Source organism: Gopherus flavomarginatus, chromosome 5 (genome assembly GCF_025201925.1).
Source record: "Gopherus flavomarginatus isolate rGopFla2 chromosome 5, rGopFla2.mat.asm, whole genome shotgun sequence".
Taxonomy (NCBI): Eukaryota; Metazoa; Chordata; order Testudines; family Testudinidae; genus Gopherus; species Gopherus flavomarginatus.
Genome location: NC_066621.1, coordinates 130,743,869 through 130,769,509, shown reverse-complemented (window position 1 = coordinate 130,769,509; position 25,641 = coordinate 130,743,869). Strand labels below are relative to the sequence as shown.

The window sequence follows — 25,641 nt, the reverse complement described above, 5'->3', positions numbered from 1 at the left end:
GGGCTCCTCTCCCGTACACTGCTTAATGTCCTGCCTGGACTATCATAGCAGCTGGAGGCTACCTCCCCCTCATTTTATCTCACTAACAAGTCAGTGTTTCTTATTCCTGCATTCTTTATTACTTCATCACACAAATGGAGGGGACACTGCTACTGTAGCCCAGGAAGGTTGGGGGAGGAGGGAAGCAAGGGGTGGGGTTGTTGCAGGGGCACCCCCCGTGAATGGCATGCAGCTCATCATTTCTGCGGGATCTGACACGAAGCGACTATGCTTTCCCATATTCTAGGCAGGACTGACTCTATTTTTAGATACCAGAAAGGAGGGATTGACTCAGGGAGTCATTCCCATTTTTGTCTCTGCGCCCCTGGCTGACCTCAGCCAGAGGCACCCAAGACAGCAGCAGACGGTACAGAACGACAGATAACCGTCATCTCATTGCCAATTTACAATGGCACAACAGACGGTACAAAATGACTGATAACCATCTCTGCTATCATGCCAAGGCAAATGAATGCTGCTGTGTAGCGCTGCAGTATCGCCTCTGTCAGCGGCATCCAGTACACATACGGTGACAGTGACAAAAGGCAAAACAGGCTCCATGGTTGCCATGCTATGGCGTCTGCCAGGGCAATCCAGGGAAAAAGGGTGCGAAATGATTGTCTGCCATTCCTTTCCTGGAGGAAGGAATGACTGATGACATTTACCCAGAACCACCTGCAACAATGATTTTTGCCCCATCAGGCACTGGGATCTCAACCCAGAAATCCAAGGGGCAGGGGAGACTGCGGGAACTATTGGATAGCTACGGAATAGCTACCCACAGTGCAACGCTCCAGAAATCGACGCTAGCCTTGGACCATGGACGCATACCGCCGAATTAATGTGCTCAGTGTGGCAGCGTGCACTCAACTTTATACAGTCTGTTTTACAAAACTGGTTTATGTAAAATCGGAATAATCCCGTAGTGTAGACGTACCCCAGCATGCCAGCTTTCAGCTCCTTGAAAACTTGCAATGTACAAATGAAACCCATAGCTCATTACTGCTTTTGATACTCACATCACTATTGTACACCAAGGCTAAACTGCATTTATATCAAAGAGATCATAAAACAAAGGGCAATAAAAGATGCAGAGTAGAAATTTGCCCAGGAGGGGAGAAAGGCGGCTAACAATCTGAAAGCCTGGATTCAGTGGACTTTGATAGGCTGAATTCCCAAACCTGAAATGAATTCCAAATATTTCTGGGTCAGCGCAGTCCTAATTGAATGAGAGTACAGTAGAACTACATTGGGAATACCATATACAGCCTTTGGAACTGAGAAACAAAGGGTAGACTCAAGCTGGTGATGTACTTCCTGTTCAGAGGAAGGAGCATTCAGTGCCAGATAACATCTACATTACCGGCAGAGAGTTTGGATTCTGCATTTTTGGAAATCTTAGTGGGTATGGCCTGTCCCAGTCCCCACTCCCGTGGAGTGGAAAGTGAAATGGAGAAAACCCTTCTTTGCCTTAGAACAAATTTAGTGTTTTCCGGTTTCTCTAGCATCCAGGAGAAAATCAAAAGTACCACAGAGGTTGTCACAAAGGACCATTTTGATATCTCCTTAATCAGAGGGGTCAGAGCTACAGTCTTCATCTTCACTACTCCTCTTCCCTCCTCCCACTTTCCAAGCATGAAAGATTCACCCATAGCACACAGGCTTTCCCTGCTCAGGATAGACTGTCATTGGGTAAAGGTTACAATTTTGGATTCTGTCACCACTATATGTCAGGTCAATTTAGAGGAGTTTGGGCATCTAAAGATGTGGAGAGAGATGTTTCAACAATGGGTGTGTTCATCAATTTATACAGAGAATCATTTTAGGAGGAAGATGAGGGTAAATGGAATGGGAGTAGACTGAGGTGAGGAGCAATGACCAGAAAAGTCACAAGGATAGAAGTACACATGGTCTGTCCACTGTTAAGAGAACAAGATGGTATTAAGATTTCGTTTGATTCAAATGATAATCCAAACGATTTCCAAAGACGAGCATTGCGCAACAAATCCAATTGAGCCTCACTGTGAAACACAGTATATTGTAGCATGTACCAGGAGCATTTAAAAAAAAATTGAAACAAAACTAGATTTTTTTAAACATTTAGAAAAAATAGCATTTCTTCTTTTGCTAAATCTTACATTTGCCGTTGATGTGTCTTTTGAGTGACCAGATCCCGATTTTCACTCGGATGTGATTTTATTTTTAAACACAGTATGTGGGGTTGCATGCAGGGCCAATAGAAATTCATGGAATTTTGCCAAACATTTGTATTGTCCACAGAATACAGAAAAATCACCAATGTTCTGCAGAAAAAAATTAAACAAATTCTATTTATTGGAAATTAATTCCCTATGCTCGCCTGTTCCCTCTGCCCCTCCAGTAGCTACTATTGTGTGCTAAGGGAGACCTTTAGCTTAAAGCCTGGTTTATGCTGAAGGACCAAAGTTCCTAATGTAAATTCAGCATGCGTGTGGTTTATCTCTAGTACTTATTGCTTTCTTCAGCATGTGGATTTGTAACACCTTGGAAGCATAGTCTTGGTATTTTGCATTTGCTACAACTTAGCAGCTCACACTCTGCATGTCCCTCTTTCCTCTGTTGTTCATTTACCTAATTTTGCTGGTTGGATGAAGAAATCAAGTGAAATTGACATATTCTGATAAGATCCCCTCTATCAAATGGAAGACATATCAAATGGAGGTAAATGGGCTGCAGTTGCAACCTAAACATTTTCATGCTGATGATGGTAAACATTTTCTCTCTTTCGTTGCCATGGCATTGATTCTACTTGAAAATAAACCTTTGGATGATCATGTCAAATGCAAGGAACAGCTGGAGAAGGATACTGAAAGGATCAGGAAGAAGGAGGGTTCAGATTCCAGCTGACAAGCACTAACTCGTTATTTATCTCAGCAGAGACCATCAGAAATTTTATGCTAGCCTTTGACTTATTGTGACTGGAGCTGATATTCCTCTTGAAAAGGCTTCGTTTTTCAAGGACTTTTTTATGCCAATATACAAAGGAAGGTGGAACTCTTCCAAATCCTGAACAGTTTAGAAATGTTTACCTTCCGTGGCTCTCACTAGAAGACAGAGAATTTACTTTTTCAAACAATCTGATCCTCAGGTCCACATAATGTTGGATGAAACTACAGATTGTGTGGTTGAAATGTACTTGCTATCCCTTCATCCTTAAAGAGCCAGTTAAAGCAACCTCATAAGCACTGAATTTCTGGACAGAGTAAACTATTAGAATGTTTAATTTGGTATTCTTTGTTCATGGAGGAAGAAATTCAAATTGCTCCTTGATGGGTGTGTGTCCTAATGCCATCTGTCTGACTTGTGTACAATATGTGCTATGTTTCCATTCTGAAAACCTGCCCATCTTTATTTGACGACACAAATAACTTTCATACAGAAAGTATTTTGCCTGATGACACTGTGCTCAAAATACATGTGTGAGCCTTACAGGCTCATTTATATTCTTGGGTCATGGCTGGTGCTTACTGATGGGGAAGATTGTCTTTTTATTTTCTGAGTTTGTCCTTACAGTTCCAACTGCAAGGACAATAGAAATGTAGAGAACTAACCAGCCTGGCCCACTTGTATGCTTCTTGCTTACTGTCTTCCTAGCTAGATGATCTGAAGATGGATCGGTTTAGATTTCTGCACCTCTGCAGGGATTAGGGGTTTCAGATCTAATTGAACAGAATCTTTAATGTTGCCTTTTTTATGTAAGAGGTGATAGGCTACTGTGGAAAGTGTCAGTCTGGAACTGCATGTTTTGTCTTGTCTTGTCTTTCCATCTTGTCTTTCCTTTCCTTTTCTTAGTAATTGAAGTTCTAGACTCAAAGCACCTACTGCTTTTAGAGAGAAGCATAGCTACTCATTCAGCATGGATCCTGGACTAAGTAGTATTTCACATAATTTGGACCCTGATCCTGCAAACAGTTGTGTGTGTGCTTAATTTTACTGCTGTTCCTAGTCCCACTAAAATCAACAGAAGCACTCACAGTAGGAAAGTTAAGCATGCATGTAAGTGTGTGCAGGATCACGCCTGTGAATGGAACTCATACCCATCCACAGTTAAAACTCTGCAAGCACCTGGCTATTAAAATTTTCCACCTTGTGCGTGTTCATGCTGGTATGTTTCAGATGCTTGGTGGACAAACCAGGGAACAGGGTGCTCTTTGTTGTATGAAGATCCTTAGGGACTTTCCAAGATCCACTGCTCTAGACCACCTTAAATCTTTCTTATTTTATAAATCTGTTGTACAATGTTGTACATGGCATCTTACAAACAGACTTGGCCCAGTCTTGTAGAGATTACAGTTGTGTGTTCGAAGAGAACATTAATGATATATGCGTATGTCTGAAGAGTAGGCTTGCTTTCAGTTTATTGTGCACACATCTTTTCATCCTGCTTTTTTTTTTTCTTTTTTAAAATCAGTTCTGTTTGTGGTTTTACAAGCTAACGTTCTTTCATGTGCTTAAATACAACAGCACTGGTAGAAAGAGATTGCACAGGCCACTATCTTTTGACATGTGACTAACTTGTCAATATTAATAACTTGGCATCATTGTTAGAACACGAGACTGTCTAGATCTTTATGCTGAATGAAATTTTCCAATCCCCTGAATGACTTAGACGCTGAAGTCGCGTAGACACTTTTGAAAATTCTACCCAAGATGCTCATCACCGGGTGGCTAATCTGAATGCTGCTCCTTGTGGTTAGTCAGAAAAGACCAAAACACAACATGGTGAACATGTTTCTTTTAAATGTATCAATAAATGTCATTGGCTTGTTTCTTAAATATATGTACGGTGGCACAAGTGAGTTTGGGGGAGAGATTTGAATGAGGTGAGGGTATGTGCTGGTGCCCTGGCTCAGAAAGGGCCAGCTGAAGCTCTTTGAGATCTTTGGACAAAAAGTGCCTCCTAGTGGTTTGGGTTCTAATGCTTGCTATTGGTTATAACCTGTTGCTACAGAAACCTCTGTGCGAAGTTCGACTTTTCAGCTGCCCAGGGAATAGGTCCTTTCCATTCATTTCTAATGGATGAGATTAAAGAAACACCTCAGTACATTTGGAGTTCAGTGCCAAGAGTGATGCCCAGAGCAACACATCACACTTCAGGGAAATAGTTTTGACACTGAGATCTGAAAAGGGAATGGTGAGGGGCATAAAGAATTTGATTGCGGCTGTCTTAATAAGTTTTTTTTTTTTTTGTATGACTTCCTCCAGCTTGACCTGACCAAACCAATTGAAGATCAGGGCCCATTGGACGTGATCATACATAAACTGACAGATGTCATCCTTGAAGCAGACCAAAATGACAGCCAGTCGTTGGAATTGGTTTACAGGTTCCAGGTGAGTGTCATTTTTCACAGCCCTTGTGCACTTAAGGTGGAGGCAAAAAGCAGAGCAGGAGCCTCTGCTCTTAGTGTTGCCAGTTTGATCCTTTGCCATGGAGTAGGGACACTTGACTAAACCAGCTCCCTGTGTGCTGCTGCTCACCTACCGAGAGCTCTGGGAAAGGTGGCTTTATTGAGCTACACTGGGTGCAATAGCTCTGGGTAGATTTTACATTGTGGAGGTAAGCAATGCAATGCCCAGTTCACCCCTGGCGTCTTCCTTTCATGATCCTAGAAACATTGCTACTATCTCCAAAGAGGAGTAAGGGTCTATAGGGTTTTCCCCAGATCCCTGAAGACAGCCTTGGGCCAAAGATACGTAACTAAACAATTGAAAATATTTTTTTGTGTGTGCCAGATTTCTCCCACTTCGGAGGGATGCATAGAAATCCTTACTTGGCTTGTCCCGAGGCTTTCCCTATCGAGGAAGCCCTTGCTTTCTCTATCCCCCTAGATGTATGATTCATGCAAAGCAGAGCCATTGTGAATTTTTCTGTAATGTTCTGTCTTCGGTTGAGGAGACTCTTTTATTTATTTCTCCCCAGGAAGTTTACAGTATAGGTCAGATATGCAGGAAAGCCATGCAGACACATTAGTGATGAAAATAGTATCCAGAGAGCAGGTTTTTCCAAAGACCTCTTCCCATCAGTAATGAGAATGCTGATGAGTTCACAGCTTTAAAAGGAATTGTTTCTAGCTGATGGCTTTGAGCAGTGATGCATGTTTCTCTTTCAAAGAGAGAGGCAACATTCAACACAGCATCACAAGAAATTGCTGTGTATGCTGTTGATATCAGCTTTAAAAACCATAAAGCACACAACTTTGGCAGCTTTACGCTCCTAGGAAAGGGTGTTCTTTCTGCTCTGCTTAATGAGTTACAAAATCTTCCCGCTTCTCCTGCCATGGACAAACTATTACACAAAATAACAAGTTTGGTTTGCAGGGATAGTCCCTCTAGTTCTGATTGGTTGAGGAGAAGACGAATATTTATCACAGACTAAGAGATGTCCATTACCTTTTGCGCTTGGAAATTGTGGGAGTTACTGAGAAAAGATTTGGAAGTGGGCGAGATTTCAGATGCCTCTCCCTGGCACCCATACAGCACTTGACTTTCTCAAACATCAGCTAACTAATTAATCCCCACAACACTTGTGTGAGGGAAGTATTATCCCCACTCTGCAAACGGGGAAACTGAGGCCTAGCCATATCACTAGACAAAAGCTTATGCTCAAGGTGGAGCATGCTAGGGGTTCAGCAGGTTGATGTATGGACTCGGCAATCCGTTGCTGAGACTAAGGAGTTGCAAAATACAGGGTTTGGGTTTCTCTTCCTCCTCAGCATATACACAGGCAACCTCAAATTGCAGACCCAGAAGTTCAGCCAAAAGACAACTGCCCGAAGATAACTAATTAATTGTTGAAAATTTGAGCTGTTAGAAAAGACAGAGCATGTGTTCCTTTGTGATTCCTAAGGGAAAGGGAAGATCAGAGAGAGTTTCCAGCATCAGATACTAGCAGAGATCTTCATCAGCTGCTGTGGAATCCACAGGAAAGAGAGAATACGTGAAACTAAGCAGTTTTTATTTATACATATGCACAAGTGTATGTATATATATAAAATATGGAGAGATTTCAATGCATTATTTGTTTGCTTCACTGATTTTATTTTTTAACATATATAACAAATACTGTAGTTCAGATTTATACCTAATTTCCTATGGAGAAAAGTAGTGCTTTAGCATGATATTAAACTGAGTTACTTTCTTGCAGCTCCTGGTCCTCACATTTCTGCTGCTGAGACTGTATCACTAATACAAACTATTCTTTTTGGGGACCACCAAGATAAAAGTCAGTTAAATAAGGGAAATCCAGGTTTTTTTTATTCCTAAACCGGAACTCTTAATTGGTGTTCTTGTGCACAAGAAGGCTGTTCTCTTTGTTCAGTGAGCTCCGTGTATTTAACAGATCTTAAATAAATAAGACAGTTTCTAATTGTTGGGTTTTGGAAGGAAGAGCACCATGAGTATAAATATAGGAGAATCTTTTCTTAAAGCTAGCGTCTAAATACCAAGATGAAGGATCCAGTATCAAATAAACAAAACAAAGGAATATGCACTCTGTCCTTAATGTGGAGACTGAGAAGTTAATGGGGTGCTATCTTGTATATGTGGCTTGCATGTTGCAGAGCTGGGGTTGGGATGAAGTGACATCCTCAAGTTGAAGCCCTGGCTTTAGTTGATTTGTTATGCTTTGTGGTATTTTTAACATCATTCTATTTTGTCTTATTACCTTTTTTTTACCACTTCAATAATTAAAAAAAAGAAAATCCCTCTCCAGCCCCTGCTTCCATTGACCATATAAATATTTTGTTAAAAAAGTGTCAGGGGAACTAATGTGACTCATCTGTTGAGAATACATTTCATCTCTGGTCATTTCCAGAATATAAACTGTGGGTTCATACTTTAGCTCTATGACCAGTTCTTTGCTACCTCTTGATCTCATTACTTGACCGCAGCTCCTCAGTTGTCCTGCTCCGTGAGTTCTTTACTCCCCCCTTTCCAGTGCCCACTTCGCTAAAGAAGATAGTGCACTTTGCGCTATCTTCACTAGCGAGGGGGATGGACCTCCAGTGGGTGGGCTGAACAGTCATCACCTATTACTGTGTTAAAGCACATTAGGCTGGAAACCTGACTCCTGGTGTTAGAGCTAAATGGCTTTTTGGTTTATGTTTTAATGACTGATTTACATGTTGCTCAGACTACACTACAGCCTTTGCTGTGCTGACAACCGTCTGTATATACAAGCTAGGTTATTGTGGATAGTTTAACAAATTAGGGCTCAGAGTACTGTTTTAAATAATTTAATGTTTATTCATGGTACAGCTAAGAACCAATAGGTATAATGCTCCTGTCTTAGTATGGTAAGTGGGGATATATATACTCGGTAGTGTCAGATCTGTTTGCAGAACTGCCTGACTTCGGCTACATAGTAGCTAAGAGATGGTTGCATTCAGAGCTTATGTTCTGCTGATTTATGCTACTGGGGCCTTCCATTTATATATCTGTAATCAGCTGCCTATTATACATGTGAATGCCATATGGTCTCTTTATTTCATTCCTAAATTGCTAAATTGTCAAATTACGTTCTTGAGCAAAGTTGTCAGCTCAGAACTGTGCATCTGTGTGAGGGAAATTTTGCTCCCTCTCCTTTGGCTCCTCTTCTCCGGGCTGTGTTTGAACCATTAATTATCCAGGACCTGTGGTCACCCCAATGTACTCAGTATTAAATATCTCATAGCCTAGTTAAGTCCCTCTTTGTAAAACCTGGGAGCAACTCACTATGAACTGTTCAAATGAATCCATGAACAAGGGGTATTGGTCCCCATGTGGGATGCTGGTCACCCAGCATTTTACTTCTCTTTGGTGGACCACATGATCTCAAACATCTCTCTAGAGGTTTGGACAAGCAGCAGAGACCTTTGTTGTTTCTTGGTTTATATCTCCCCCAGCTTCCCCTCAGCCCGATACGTGCTCCTAAGCATTTCTTTGGAGTTTGCAGTGTCTCTTATTGACTTGGTCTTAACCTCATGCACAATGTAAAGTAATGGGCCACCCATCAAATCAATGACTGTAACTGAAGATACGTTTGAATCATGATTATTAATGTATAGATGTGAGGACACAGTCAATGATCATTGCAAGTTGTATGCAAAGTACCAATGAAGCACTGACTGAGGAATGTATAACTTAACATCAGGTTCTTATTTGTGGAACTTGCATCATAATGAATTGCTCTTGTGCTGGATCAGCCTCTGCTATTCAGTTCCATTAGTTATTTTCACAGAGCTGCCTGTCTCCAACAACACTGCATTCATCTGACAGGGCAGAGAGCAAATTATATATATATGGACCAGGACAAAACATAGCCAGAGATTAGATAACATAACTAGATGTTAGGGCTCCTGGGTTCTATTTCTAGATCTGCTTCTGTCTTGCTGTGTGGTGTTGCTGTCACTGTCTCTCTGTGCCTCAGTTTAACCCTCTGTAAAATGGATTTAATATTTACACCATTGCTGTTAAGGTTTAATTAATTCGGTAAAGTGCTTTGAAATAGTCTTATAAGTAGCACTATAGAACAGCAGAACAGTATTATGATCTTTATTAAGTTAATTTAAAATAATCCAATAATAAGTCTGAAGTATCAGAGGGGTAGCTGTGTTAGTCTGGATCTGTAAAAGCAGCAAAGAATCCTGTGGCACCTTATAGACTAACAGACGTTTTGGAGCATGAGCTTTCATCATGTATCTGACGAAGTGGGTATTCACCCACGAAAGCTCATGCTCCAGAACGTCTGTTAGTCTATAAGGTGCCACAGGATTCTTTGCTGCTTTTACACGTCTGAAGTAATTTACCATAATAGTCTGAATTAGGACTGTGTCAAGTGCTATTGAAAGAAATCTGGTACTTACTCCCGTATCAGAGGAATATGCCAACATAACTGTAAATAATGCCCTTTGCTCGCCAGCTGACATATTAACCAGTAATGAGACTTGTTCATCCAGGCTACGTGTGGTTAGAAAATGCATTTTGTATGAGTTTTCCAGAACAGATATTGGAGACTGAGAGGAGTATCAGTGAGCACCTCCTTAGGTCAGATAAAGTATAAATCCTCAAACTGCTATCTCTCTGTATTGGGATTTAATGTATAAGATTAGTTGAATGAGCTACTTTGCTAAGAGCCTTATACACTGGATGAAAAGCACAGTATGGATGTTGAATATCCTCATATTGTGTAAAACCAGACCTGCAGAAGTGAGGAGCCAGGGGATGTTAGTCAATTAGTGCACTAGACTAGCATCTCTTAAGTTTAAATCCTAGATAATGTCACTGGACTATCCTAGTCCCCTGTTTGTGCACTTCATCTAACTACCATACAGGTTTGCTGTATTCACAATGATTAACCGTCTCTGAAAGTGTTCCAGGATGGCTTCTGCAGGCCAGGACTGCGGAGCATTGACCCAGCTATGTGTGGAAACTTGCTAAATGTTTGTCTCCAGTTACTGCCTTTGAGGCCTTCTTTTTTAGTAGTCTTAAAATTAAAAATAATAGTGGAAAATCCAAAAATGCATAAAAGGAACTCGCTGTGTTCTCCTCTTCCCATGCCATTGTTTCTTGATCATTCAGTGAAGTTAATATCTAATATAGCTTCTCTTTTTGATTATATCTGCTTCTTGCAAAGCAGTGTAACTTCATGAATATGGCACTGGACTGAGACTCCAGATACCTGGGTTCAGTTCCCGGCTTGGCCAGTGCTTTGCTGGGTGACCTTGGGTGAGTCACTTTTCATAGATCATAGGTGAGGTTACAATGTTGTCATGGATATTTTTAGTAAAAGTCATGGACTAGTCACAGGTGATAAACAAAAAGTCACGGAAGCCATGACCTATCCCTGACTTTTACTAAAAACATCCCTGACAAAGTGGGGAGGGAGGAGGGTACAACACCCTGCCCCCTCCCCCCTTGCAGCGGCTGAGAGCTTCAGGGACCCCATTACCCAGTGCTTGGGGAGGGGTCCCACTGCTGCCCAGTGGGGCTGGAGCTAGGGGGGGGGTCCCCCTGCTGCCCTGTGGGGCTGGAGCTGGGGGCAGGGTTCCCCCACCACCCTGCAGAGCTGGGAGCTGCAGGAGGGGTGGGAGGTCTGCCACCTGTGGTGGCAGGGAGCTGCAGGGGGACCCCCCTGCCAGTGCTGAGCAGCTCCAGGGTCCCTCTGCCGCCATCGGCTGGAAGCTGCTGGGGGCTCCCCCTGCCCATGGCTGCTGAGCAGCTCCGGGGTCCCTCTTCCATCGGTGGCGGCAGCTGGGAGCTGCAGGGTTGAGGTGGCAGCCCAGCGCAGCCTGGCTGCTCATGGTGGCTGGGCTGCTGCGAGTCCTCAATGTCAAAGAGATCGCTGTAAGTCACAGATTCTGTGACTTCCGCAACCTCCATGACATAATCTTAGCCCTAATCATAGAGCCGGAAGGGGCCACTGTGATCATCTAGTCTGACCTCTTGTATGATATAGGCCATAGGGCTGCCCTGACTTAATTCCGGTTTGAACTGGATCCTGTCCTTTAGAAAAACATCCGATCTTGAGAGAAAAATTATCAGTGATGGAGACTCCACCGCAACCCTTGGTAAAATGTTCCAGTGGTTAATTACCCCCACTGGTAAAGTTTGCACCTTGTTTTTAGTTGGAATTTGTCTAGTTTCAGCTGACATCTTATCTTTTTTTTTTTTCTGTTGGATTGAAGAACTGTCTGTTATCAAATTTCTGTTCCCCAGGTAGGTACATTTATAGACTGTGATCAAGTCACTCCTTATCCTTCTCTGTGTTGAACTAAACAGATTGACCTCCTTGAGTCTGTCATTATAAGGCATGTTTTCTAATCTTTTAATCGCTTCCCTCCCCGTGCCTCGTTTCACATCTGTAAAATGGGAATAAAGATACAGACCTCATTTGGAAAGCACTTTGAGATCTGTGGACAATCTATATAAAATCTAAGTTGGATTGTTTATTATAAGGGGATGCGCTTGGGTCTTTCCCCCATCTCTGACGATAACTCTACTATGAGTTTGCAGTAGCTCTGAATGGAATGGGCTCATAGAGGCAAGTTACAATAGTAATGCTGAAATGCTTTTGATTAATTGAACTCAAAGCACTTCTCAGATGTAGAAACTGAGGCACAGAGAAGTGATGTGACGTGCCTGTGAGCAAATAAGTTAGCATGTCAGGAAACAAGCTGATCCTGGCTCTCTTGTCTAGTGTTGTATCCACTGGACTGTGCTGCTTCCTGTTTGTGGTTCTATTAATAAAAAAAAACCCAAGTCAAGGTGGTTTGGTTTTTTCTGGTGAATGAGATACAGAGGGTGGAAATGCATCTTAGCAAAGTTCTGAATGATAGTCCATCCCTTTATAAACCAGACATAGGAACCTCTGGAATGTGAAATAAGTAAGCAATAAGTAAATGTTGCTCACTTAGACACACCCTCTTGTCACTTCCGTGTAGGAGGATCTCACCATGGCTGATGGCACCATTTGTATGCTGCTCACTGTATTAAAATACATGCACAATGCTTGGCAGGGCAGAGGATAGTGCTGCCAGTGCTGAATAGCGTGCCAGAGAGACTGTTTAGAGAAAGTGCTCTCGTGTCCTCAGAGAGACAGAGGAGAATTTAGGGGAGGGAGCATAGGAGGGAAGCAGAGTGATAAATATCTCTAAATCTATTGCGAGCTGTTGAAAATGGACAGAGAAGTATTTTCCCAGGGAGTAATAACTCTTAAGAGTCGGTTTATAGAGAGAGTCAATTTAAAAAGAAATCAATGAACAAATTTAAATATGTACACTGATGAACCCCACAGCTGAGCTATTTGAGTGTATATGACTGAGCATACGTGATTGTGGTATTTGTGACCTCCTCGCTATTGCATTCAAAATGGGAACTAGTTTCATTTCCTTTTGTTCACTAAATTGGGGGAAGAAACGCTGATGATTGTGAGCAGACCAGTCAGTCAGGTGTTTGCAGTGTTTGATATATATACTTCCCAGCTAGCCAGTTGTCCTGCTCTTGAATATAATTTTCAGGGTAGAAACTGTTACTGCTGTTCTAACAAACTGGATACAGTGAACTGGAGAACAGTGCATCCTTTATGGTGTTATGAGAAGAAATTGGATAGTCTAGATTTGTTATGGCTCTTGAAAAGCTTATAGCATCAACACCCTTATCTCTGAAAAGAGAAAGGGCCAACCTTTGGTTTACTGCACTAGGTGTGTCTGTGGTCCCAGACCAGTGGGTGCACACTGCTGATGGGCTTGGAAACCCCTCTGCCTTTCCCTCGGACTACCTCTAAGGTGTGCTCTCACTTCTTCTCTTAATACATGACCATTTAAACTGACTGAAAATGGTGAGGACTATTTGCCTGCCTCTGAGGGGCTTGTAGCTGAAGAAAAAGACCCCGACAACTGACTTTCCACGTCTGCTAGATGTGTTCTCCTACAGATCTCCTACACTTAAGAGATGGTGTGACCGGGATCCCAGGGGGAGCGCGCTGAGATTGCTTTAATTAGGGCAAACTGCAAAGAATGGGCAGACAATCCCTCAAAACTGGTGGTTATTTTAATACCTAGATTTACCAAGCCAGCAACAGAACAGCTTCTACAACACCTTACTGGTTACCCAGAAATCAAAAATACAGTTTCCTTAAAGCAACCCATCGTTGAGCTCCCACCCAGATGGCCAAGGCAAATATGCCGAAGATGACTGAAAATCTTGTTTATCATATAAAAGTTCTACCAGTTTAAAAGGATCAGACACATTACCCCCCAGCTTAATAAATATTTTAGATTTTACCCAAATGCACGCTTACAGTTATTAACTGAACTAAAATTTATTTAAAAAGAGTTTTGATTAAAAAATCATTATACATAAAGACATGACCAGAGTTCTTAGGTCAGTTTCATAGTAGAGATGGTGAGCTTTAGAATTGCAAAAAGTCTTTTCCAGAATTAGTTCATTAGGTTATAGTCCAATCTTCAAATATTTAATATCAGAGTGATCTAAAATGGAACTGGACACCTCAGGCATGTTACTTAAACGTCCCATGATGAAGCATAAGCAGATGTGAGATAAAAGGATCAAGGCCCAAGATTTCTTTATTGATCACTGGCATGCTATGATAGCCTCTTGTCAGCAGGTGTTCCTTGGGTGTTTTTGAAGAAACCTCCTATTTCCTAAGCATTACTGGTAATTAGCTACATGGATTAACATAAAGCAATTGCCTGTCTCCCACCATTTACAAGTAGTTTGCTATATACTTCAAAAGAAATTAAGACAGTGATTTTGCTACATTCACAGTTCATTTAAATGTTTACATCTTCTTTTGATCTCTGAATTAACATAATACATGGATAGACAGGAACTGTTTGATTTCATTGTCAACCCCTAACAATATATGTGTAAACACACAAAAAACCCACAATCATTATCTACTAATATGTCTTTAAAGGTTGAATCTGGGTCAATACACCTGCTGGTAGTGTAACCCTTTCTGGCCCTATGTCACAGCTAGACTTCTGCGTGCCTCGTTTGAGTCTGTAAAGGTGTGCTGTGCAGATGGGGCCCCTGCTGCAAATTGCCCTGCAATGTGTTAGTGATGAGGGATGACTACTTAATGATCTCCACCCATCCTGAAAAAGGGACCTGATCCAGGGTCCAGTGACAGCAGTGGAAGTGAGCATCTTGGGCATGGAAGTCTTTCCATTGACTAGGCTTTTTATCAGTTCCTTCATTCTGGGAGGGTAGAGATCACTAGTAAGTCATCACTCCTGATTAACATTGCATTCAAGTTTTAGGGCAAAGATGTGAGTGAGAGCTAAAAATTGTTCAGCTGACCTCAGAGGCCCTACGTTGTGGTGGGTTACTAATTGAATTACTTATTGGGGAGAGCAGTTCCAGGATGCCTGGTCCTGCTACCATAGTGCCTCATCAGAGGACTTAAAGGAGCAAGACACTGCACCTGGAGTAATTTTAGGCCCTAGAGTTTTTTCTAGACTTCTGTTCCTGCTGGAGCAGTTGCTTTCATCAGAAGTCCTCACTTGTAGTGGAAGGGCAGTTTTGGGACTTCTTTGGGTGATAATACCAGTGGCTTTCTCTGCTAATGGATGGGCAGGATGAAATGTATCCCTTCTTTACATACCAACCCATCTCTCTTCTGCACGCTCCCAATCTCCAGCCTGTGCCTTCAAAGTTGCAAGGCAGCAAACTCTTTGAAAGGCAAAAGTGATCTTCTGTCTTGGCTTTTGTGTAACAATGGAAAATAATAGTTATTGAGGAATTAGAGGGAAACAACCAATTTGTAGTCTAGTAATGTTTTAAAAAGTTGAGCTAAAAATAGTTTAAAATACTACACCTGCTTCTGAGTCCACCTACCAACATTTGTGGTTTTACAGACACTTTTTCCCATTTTCTCTCTCACGTCATATGTGAAAGACACTTCCTACCCACCCACACACACACAGGTGAAATTAACGAAGGGGTCAATCTTGTAAACACGTATGTGCATGAGTATCTCACATACATAAGTGTTTGCAGGATTAGACACTGAGCACCAGATTTTTGAAGGTATTTAAGCATAGGCGCTGACCCTACCAACCAGCAACTCTCCCTCCCTCCCAGCACCTACTGCCCGCTGCAACACAGCTGTTTCACTGTGTCAGGAGGCACTGGGGCTGGGGAGGAGTGAGGGCGCAGCTCAGGAGAGACCGGGGCTGAGCATCCTCCTGGAAGATTAGAAACTCAGCACCTATGTATTTAAGTGCCTGAAGATGCAGATCCAATGAGAATTTGGCACCTACATTTTTGAAAATTTCAATAGGTTCTTAACTGCTTCTTTAGGCAGGCACCTAAATATCTTTTACAAATCTTGCCTTGACTTGCTATTCTGGGAAAAACAATGAAACTGATTACTCACAAGGTTGCTTTCCAATGCACAGTGAACTAGAAAACCACAGAGGAATATATTTTTTCTTTGAGTTTCTAGTTATCTCAGATATTCCTTATAATAACAGTATGTTTAAAAAACAATCAGAATGTTAAAGTTGATTATGTCTCCTTAAAAAGCAAAAACAAAGTGTGTGAGTGTGAAGACTGAGGAGGAGAGTCTGAGCTCAAGGCAGGGAGCCAGGAACTCCCCGTATTTTAGTCCTGAGTCTGCTGTTAACTTTTTCTGTGGCTTTAGACAAGTTCCTAAGCGTCTCTTTACATCCATCCCCCCTCTTGTAAAATGCTGATCTACTTCACAAGGGTGTCGTGAAGAATAAAGCTCGTGAAAATGGGAAAACACTAAGTATTATTGCTGCCATGATTAATGTATATAATTTTGTAAAAATCAAGAAGTTCTCCAGAGGAAGTAAATGGCTCATCTGCCATCTCTTCACATCTAACAGCTGATATTTACAGGTATGGATGTGTCAATTCACTGTACCCCAAGTCTTTTAAAACAGAATTGTAGTGGCTAATCCTCCCTTTGATACCTTTTCAGATAAGATGTCAAGCAACCCTAGGCTGCCTGTTCCCCCTCCTCCCATTCTCACACATGAACCAGAATAAGCATTTCATCCAGAGCCCTCTGATATACAGGTGGGAATAGTGGGTCTCTCTTTGAATTCCAGTTTCCTTGTTGGTCTTCTGCCAGCGGCAAGCTTAGTACAGAGCGTAACTAAATGCCAGGCCTGAAATGTACACAGAGGAGGATCTGCTCAGAAGTCCTTGTTTCTTCTTCTTTGTTTTTGTTTTGTCAAAGACTGGAAGGAGAAAAACATACACGTTGTCTGGGGTAGGTTGAATTCCAGCCCAGGGACGGAGCCCTTTCAAAATATTGTTGGGAAACCTAAATCTCCTCCAGATTGTCGCCTGGCCGCTAGTTTGCAGTTGGCAATAAACTTTGGGTAAAGCACAGAGAAGGAAAGTGCAAGGTCATTTTGTAGAGATGAATGTAGATGAGCTGAGGAGACCAGTTGGACTCCACAAGCTTTTAATTTGTTGGGAGCTGTGATCTGTCTTTGATAGTTCCTTTCCCATCTCCTCCTCTGTTCCCTTTTGTGAAGCTCGTGTGTTAGTAGCCTGCACTCCTGGCTTTCTTCCACTCTCCTCACCTGGTAATCGTGAATAGATTTATTTGTCGTTTTTTCATAAGCAGGGGAACCAAAGTTCATGGCATGAGGACAGGGCTGCTCCTTCAAACTCTAAGGACTTACCACTTTCATTGTATCAAGTGTCAACCTCTTTATTGGATACTCTCTTGCTTCAGTATATGGTAGAATATACTGCTTAGTTGTCCCACTGTCCGTACATACAGTGATCACCATTAAGAGGACAGCATCTGCTAAATAACTGTTGCTATATATTCAGATGGTGAAATAGTTATGAAGATATTTTTCCCATTCTAAATATATGGGAACACCTGTGGTACCCCCCCCCCTTTTTTTTTAATCTTTTCTGTGGTGGTCGTTGTGCCTGCCTTTACCCGTGTTTGTATATTAACCACATAAGTCCAGATTCATAAAAGCTCTTCAGCATGTGCTTATGTCCTGTTTACTTCAGTAGGACATAAAGACATGTGTAAGTGCTTTTGTGACTAAGGATGCTTCTTAAATCATGGCCATGATGATTCTTGTTAGGTAACAGAGGTGGTTTTTTGTTCCTTACTTTATTTACACAAACTCGGGGCTGTCAAGTCATCTAAAGGCTTGTCTACATGTACATTTAGGCCTTGGCTACGCTGGAGAGTTGCAGTGCTGGTGGTGGCTTTATAGCGCTGCAACTTACTCACCGTCCACTCTCCCTGGCTACAGCGCTGCATGTATTCCACCTCGGCCTGGGGAATAACGACTGCAGTGCGGCCACCAAAAGCGCTGTTATTGGCCTCCAGAGGTATTCGGAGGTATCCCAGAATGCCTGCTCAGCCACTCTGCTCATCAGTTCAAACTCTACTGCCCTGGCCTCAGGTGTAAACTGGAGTAATAGTAATAGGATGAAATTTAATAGTGAAAAGTGCAAGGTCATGCACTTAGGGATTAATAATAAGAATTTTAGATATATATTGGGGACACATCAGTTGGAAGCAACAGAGGAGGAGAAGGACTTTGGAGTATTGGTTGATCACAGGATGACTGAGCCGCCAATGTGATATGGCCGTTAAAAAAGCTAATGCAGTTTTAGGATTCATCAGGCGAGGTATTTCCAGCAAAGATAAAGAGGTGTTAGTACCGTTATATAAGGCACTGATGAGACCTCATCTGGAATACTGTGTGCAGTTCTGGTCTCCCATGTTTAAGAAGGATGAATTCAAATTGGAACAGGTTCAGAGACAGGCTACTAGGATGATCCAAGGAATGGAAAACCTGTCTTTTGAAAGGAGACTCAAAGAGCTTGGCTTGTTTGGCCTAACCAAAAGAAGGTTGAGGGGGGATACGCTTGCTCTTTATAAATATATCAGAGGGATTAATATTAGGGAGGGAGAGGAATTATTTAAGCTTAGTACCAATATAGACACAAGAACAAATGGGTATAAACTGGACACTAGGAAGTTCAGACTTGAAATTAGACGAAGGTTTCTAACCATTAGAGGAGTGAAGTTCTGGAACAGCCTTCCAAGGGGAGTAGTGGGGGCAAAAGACATATCTGGCTTTAAGACTAAGCTTGATAAGCTTATGGAAGGGATGGTATGATGGGATAGCTTAATTTTGGCAATTGATCTTTGATTACCAGCAGGTAAGTATGCCCAGTGGTCTGTGATGGGATGTTGGATGGAATGGGATCTGAGTTACTGCAGAGAATTCTTTCCTGAGTGCTGGCTGGTGAGTCTTGCCCACATGCTCAGGGTTTAGCTGATCATCATATTTGGGGTCGGGAAGGAATTTTCCTCCAGGGAAGATTGGCAGAAGCCCTGGAGGTTTTTCGCCTTCCTCTGCAGCGTGGGGCACGGGTCACTTGCTGGTGGATTCTCTGCAGCTTGAGGTCTTCAAACCACAATTTGAAGACTTCAATACCTCGGACATAGGTTAGGGGTTTGTTATAGAAGTGGATAGGTAGGTTTCTGTGGCCTGCTTTGTGCAGGAGGTCAGACTCGATGATCATATTGGTCCCTTCTGACCCTAAAGTCTATGAGTCTATGACCCGTCCTTTAAATGCCCCAGGAATTTTAAAAATCCCCTTCCTGTTTGCTCAGCCAGGTGTGGAATGCAATCAGTGAATCTTTCCAGGTGACCATGCCTCCATGCGTGAAATGAGCCCCAGCATGGAGCAATGGCGAGTTGCTGTACCTCATCAGTGTTGGGGGGGAGGAAGCTGTGCAGTCCCAGCTGCGCTCCAGCCGTAGGAATTATGATACCTATGGGCAGATATCAAGGGTCATCTAAAGGCTGGAAAGGGGCCATGCTGGAAAGGGGCCATGACCGGGATGTGGTGCAGTGCAGGATTAAAGTGAATGAGCTGCGGAGTGCCTATTGCAAAGCCCGTGAGGGAAACCGCCGCTCTGGTGCTGCCCCCACGACTTGCCATTTTTACAAAGAGCTGGACGCGATACCTTGGGGGTGACCCCACCGCCAATCCGATGACCACGATGGACACTTCAGAGTGGGGGGGGGGAAGGAAACCGAGAATGAGGGTACTGGGGTGGGGAGAGACACCCCGGAGTCCTAGGAGGCGTGCAGCCAGGAGGTCTTCTCAAGCCAGGAGGAAGGTAGCCAGTCACAGCAGCCGGTACTTGGTGAAGGACAAGCAGAGGAGCGGGTTCCCGGTAAGCAGCTTTTATTTTCAGGATGGAAATGTTTCAGGAGAGGAGGGAGGGTTAAGGCTGCATGCATGCATGTCTAGATGTGGAATAGGCATTGATGTGGTCTATCACCTCGCGGTAATCGGCCTCGGTAATCTCTTCAAAAGTTTCAGCCAGAGCGTGGACAATGCGCTTGCGCAAGTTTATAGGGAGAGCCACTGTGGTCCTTGTCCCAGTCAGGCTGATGCGTCCGTGCCACTGTGCCGCGAGGGGTGGGGGGACCATTGCTGCACACAGGCAAGTTGCATAGGGGCCAGGATGGAATCCACATTACTGTAGAAGACCCTCCCGCTCTTCCCAGGTGACCCGCAGCAGCGAGATATCTTCCAGGATTAACTCCTGTGGCAAATGTTGGGAGAGTGTTCAGTGTAGGTGCCTACTGCAGCTGTTTCCTTTCCTCAATGCACAGAAACCCCAGCGCAGCCCTGAAACAATCAGTCCCCCTTACTCACCTTTTCGGGGCTCCTGTCGGTTATGTGCCCTCTCTTTGGTATGGGAGAATTATGCTAAAGTGAAGACTGTAAACTCCTTCACTGTGTGGGAATAACTGTCTGAGATATAAACAATGCTGCCTCTGTTAACTGTTGCCTTTTTTTCCTTTCCACAAGCGACCTTGAGTTCTCAGCTGCCTGTGTTAACAGCAGCGCACAGACTCCAAAACCTGCAGAAGAAGCTGCGAAAAAGCAAAGACGACCTGCTGCAAACAGTTATGGATCACTCTGCCAGAGAGAATAAAAAACTGCAGGATTGGATGGAAAGGGAAAGCAGGATCCGCCAGAGAAATGCGGCGGTCAGGAAGAAAAGCACAAAGCAGCTGATAAGCATCCTGGTGTGCCAAGCGGACTCTGCTTGTAGCCATGCAGGCAGAGCACTACCGCACCGCCCGCCCCCCCGTCCCAAAGCTCTTTCCCTTGTGCCCCAACAGGCAGCTCCAAACCCCGTTCTCCAGCATCCAGGTTCCTACCTCCACCAGCTGCTTCCAACACCTGTACGTTCACCAACCAGCCCTGAGAACTACGACCCTTATCCTCTGCACTCAACCCCCATCACCATGCAGTATAGGCATCCTGAAGTGCAGCAGTCATTGCACAGCACTCCAGACAGGACACATTCAAACCTGTGACTGTACAGTTCCCCACCACACCCCCCTGCCCTTTTAGGTTCCCAAAATGTTGTGTGTCTGTCAATAAAGTTATTTTCTTTTCAATAAATGAATTCTTGGCTTTGAAAACAGTCTTTATTATTGCAGAAAGTCAAAGATACCTTAGCCCAGGAAAGAAACAGGCACTGCAAATCAGCTTAGGAAAAACAGATTCCTACCAACAATGTAACCACTGCACTTCACTCCCGTGCAAGGCACCAAACATTACTGTTGGTTTTCAGCCTCAGATTCCTCCCTCAAGGCATCCCTGATCCTTGAAGGCCTGTGCTGGGCCTCTCTAGTAGCCCTGCTCTCTGGCTGTGCAAATTCAACCTCCAGGCGTTGAACCTCAGAGGTCCATGCCTGATTGAATGTTTCACCCTTCCCTTCACAAATATTATGGAGAGTACAGCGCGCAGATATAACCATGGGGATGCTGCTTTCCCCCAAGTCCAGCTTCCCATACAGAGATCGCCAGCGTCCTTTTAAACGGCCAAAAGCACACTCCACAGTCATTTGGCACCGGCTCAGCCTGTTGTTGAACCGGTCCTTGCTCCTGTCAAGCTTCCCTGTATACGGTTTCATGAGCCAAGGCATTACCGGGTAAGCGGGGTCTCCAAGGATCCCAATGGGCATTTCAACATCCCATACTGTGATCTTTCGGTCTGGGAAAAAAGTCCCTGCCTGCAGTTTCCTGAAGATGCCTGCATCATGCACCTTTCCAGGCCAGCCTGTGTTAATGTCAATGAAAAATGCCCCCGGTGATCCACAAGCATCTTGAGAACCATAGAGAAATACTCCTTCCGATTAACATACTCGGATGCTAGGTGGGGTGTTGCCAGAATAGGAATATGTGTCCCATCTATCGCCCCTCCACAGTTAGGGAAACCCATGTGTGCAAAGCCATCCACAATGTCCTACACGTTTCCCAGAGTCACGGTTCTTCTTTGCAGGATGCGATTAATGGCCCTGCAAACTTGCATCAAAACGACTCCAACGGTTGACTTTCCCACTCCAAACTGGTTCCCGACCAATCGGTAGCTGTCTGGAGTTGCCAGCTTCCAGATTGCGATAGCCATCCACTTCTCCACTGGCGGAGCAGCTCTTAATCTCATGTCCTTGCGCCGCAGGGTGGGGGCGAGCACAGCACACAGTCCCATGAAAGTGGCTTTTCTTATCCGAAAGTTCTGCAGCCACTGCTCGTCATCCCAGACTTCCATGATGGTGTGATCCCACCACTCAGTGCTTGTTTCCCGAGCCCAAAAGCAGCATTCCACTGTGCTGAGCATTTCTATGAAAGCCACAAGCAATGTCATGTCATATGCGTCAGGCGACTCACAATCATCGTCGGACTCCTCATCACTTCGGAGCTTAAGGAATAGCTCAACTGCCAAACATGATGTGCTGGCGAGACTCATCAGCATACTCCTCAGCAGTTCGGGCTCCATTTCCCACAGAAATCGCGCTGCACAGAAACCATTGGGAGAGTCACAATGGTGCCAAACATGGACGGAAAAACAGGGACTGCTGGGATGCAAAGCGATGCATCACGGGGCGTTGGGACAGGAAGCAGAATGACCCGCACCCTTCCATCCCCTTCCCACAACCCACGGCGCCAAAATGGGACAAGGTGCTCTGTGGGATAGCTGCCCATAATGCTCCACTCCCAGCAGCACTGCAAATGCTGCAAATGTGGCCACACTGCAGCGCTGGTAGCTGTCAGTGTGGCCACACTCCAGCGCTTTCCCTGCACAGCTGTACGAAGACAGCTGTAACTCCCGCACTGCAGACCTCCAAGTGTAGCCAAGGCCTTAGACTGTGGGTAAGTTGGGATGTGAACCTACGCCACATTAGCCTGCTGAGATCTAACTGTCCATGTGTACCCTGCTAATGTGCACTAACAGTTTGTTAGAGCGCTTTGATCAGACTGACTCAAAATGCCTCAAGGAACTGTTATCATGCATCATCAAGGTGTAAACAGACAGTTAAACTGTAGCAAGCTAGTGCAGAGTAGTCACACCCCGTTTATCAAGGTCTCATTGGGTCTGTAGACAAGCCCTTGGTTAAATGAGCCATTCCCTCTTGCAATCTGTGATCAGAGCTCTGTGCCTTCACATGTCTGAGAGCCTCCTGTGGCTGGGCGGAGAGAAAAAACATTGCTGGAAGGTATTGTTGAATTCTTCTGAAGATGCCAAGCCAGATGAGGTTTGATAGGAGGAGAAGGAGGGCAGAGCCAAGGTTGGGACAGCTAAAAATATTCCAAATAGAGAAGTAAATAGATGGGAGATTCTGTTGTACTACTTTGAGGTGCTCTTTGAACAACAGACAAAATGTTACGTTTCAATAACGAGGTTACTGGAGCTAAACTCATTTTTTCTAAACAAATTTGTTGGGCCTGGTCCTGAAGTTCTTAAACAAAACTCCCATTGTCTTCAGGATTGAGCCTGTTGACACCAAACCAGATTGCAAACCATTGCAACGTGGCCCTAATGACACACTTGATCCAGTTTGGTTATTTTTGATAAACTTCTGTGAAACTCTTCTAGCAGCTCCCTTTGGGCTTATGAAAGGCTCCGCAGTCTCCTTTAGCAGACATAAAATGCTGAGGATGATTGCACTTGGGACAAGCTTTTTGCTGTTGCAGTAAAATTGCTTTAAAATATCATCTTACTGTCATGGAGTCCTGGTGTTCACTTTGAATTATACTCCATTCGAGGACTCTTTCTGATGCCTCGTCTCTGCCTGTCCGGGCAGCTGGCTCTCAGATCTCTAGAGCATATCAGATGGTTGGGGGGAGAGGTGGTAGGGGGCAGAGGGACCTTTTTGATTAGACCCCCTTTGTCTAGCCTGCATTCTGGCTTTATTTTAAAATCTATCTCCGCTGGGTTTGATAGGAAATTAACTATCCTTGAACCTAGTGTTGTTACCAAGGGAAAACCAGCATGCAGAGGTGCATTTGCCACAATAATTTCCCTCTTGCTAGTATCAGAAGATGACTGGTATGTCTTTGCTTTTCTTATACATACTCACTCCTGCCCTTCTACATTCTATCCATCAGAGATGCAGAGTTGCTGATGCTTAGGCTAGAGAATATCATTTCACAGTGCAGCAGGAGTGTGCATGGTGCTTGTCAGATGTCAGAAAAATAACAAGGTCTCTGCACTGTGGAGCTTACAACCAGAAGGTATGTACACTGCAATTAGACACCCACGGCTGGACCGTGTCAGCTGAATTGGACTTGGGCTGCGGGACTGTTTAATTGCGGTGTAGACATTTGGGCTCAGGCTGGAGCCCTGGCTCTAGGACCCTGCAAGGTGGAAGGGTCCCAGAGGCTGGAAGTCTACAGTGCAATTAAACAGCCCCCCAGCCTGATCCCTGCGAACCTGAGTCAGCTGGCACGGGCTAGCCACAGATTTTTAATTGCAGTGTAGACAAACCCTGAGGATTCTGAATCTATTCACAGTGAAGTCAATGGGAGTTTTTTCAGTGACTTCAGTGGGACCAAGATTAAGCTTCAGCAATGATGACTACACAGCAAAATCCTGGCAGAATATGGTGAAAAGGGCAGTAGGAAATGGAAATGGACATGGAAGAGGTTGATGATTAGTGACACATGGGCTATTCAGGGAAGATAGAGAGGCAAAGGTAGTGGAGTAGCATTGTACATCCAATGATAAAGTAGACTGTAAAGAAATCAGAAGTGAGATCATGTATCAAACAGAATCAGTTTGGGTCAAAATCACCGAGAATGGATTGTTCCAGAGGTTCTATGGGAGTAGGTGTGAGGGGTTTGCTATAGACCTCCAGGGTCAGATTTGGATATAGACAGAGATCTGTATAATAGTATTAGAGAGATCCATACCAGCAGGAATTGTCATTATAGGAGACTTTAAATTCCCAAATATAGATTGGAGAACAAATGCTACTAGGAAGGACTCAGTTATCCCTGTTTGTGATAGGCAACAGATTTCTTCATCAAAAGGTCACTGTACCTACAAGAGGTGATGATGTTTTAGACTTGGTATTGATAAGTAATGAGGACGTTATAGAAGAGCTGGTTATAGAAAATAACCTTGGATTATGAGTGAGCACAAGCTGATTTATTTTAAATTAAATGGAAGGATAGAATCATAGAACTGGAAAGGACCTTGAGAGGTCATCTAGTCTAGTCCCCTTCACTCAAGGCAGGACTAAGTACTAATCAACAACAGGTCGGTAACTAAGGTTTTAAAGTTCAAATGGAAAGACTGAGAAATGAAGGAAATTAGTCAACTGAATTTATGAGCTCAGAGACTTAAATGTGTAGGAGTTTTGGAATTTCTTTAAGTCAAAGGTACAAAAACGATCTGAAATTTGTATCCAAGGGAAAAAATTTGTAGGGAGAAGGGTTCCGAGTTAAATGGGTGAAGAAACACCTCAAAAAGGAATTAGGAGTACGCAGAGAGCCTATGAGGAATGGAAAAAGGGGTTGATCAGCGAAGAAAGCTACGTCTTGATGGTCAGAAAGTGCAGGAATAAAATGAGAATTGTCAAAAGTCAAGCTGAGTTAGACCTTGCAAAGAAAATCAAAACAAATAGTAAAAGGTTCTTGAGCCATATAAACCAAAAGAGAACAAGAGAAAAAATGGGGCTGCTGTGCAGCAAGGATGTGGGGGTAGAGATTAAGGATAATGTAGGT

The 25,641-nt window shown here is 43.7% G+C and overlaps 2 protein-coding genes across 4 annotated transcripts in view; one reads left to right on the top strand and one right to left on the bottom strand.

Annotated features, from left to right (window-relative positions):
• The window catches only part of ITPK1 (inositol-tetrakisphosphate 1-kinase), a 266,577-nt gene that overhangs the window by 119,793 nt on the left and 121,143 nt on the right, over positions 1 to 25,641 (top strand). For all 3 annotated transcript variants that reach the window (XR_007774438.1, XM_050953316.1, XM_050953315.1), the window contains one exon: positions 5,284 to 5,409. Coding sequence is in view for 2 of the 3 variants with exons in the window: in XM_050953316.1 (XP_050809273.1) it covers positions 5,284 to 5,409 (126 nt within the window). In the remaining variant the exon portion in view is untranslated. The remainder of the gene's footprint in view (positions 1 to 5,283; positions 5,410 to 25,641) is intronic.
• Positions 1 to 25,641, bottom strand: part of LOC127051255 (uncharacterized) — a 118,488-nt gene that overhangs the window by 61,996 nt on the left and 30,851 nt on the right. The gene's annotated exons all lie outside the window — the stretch shown is intronic.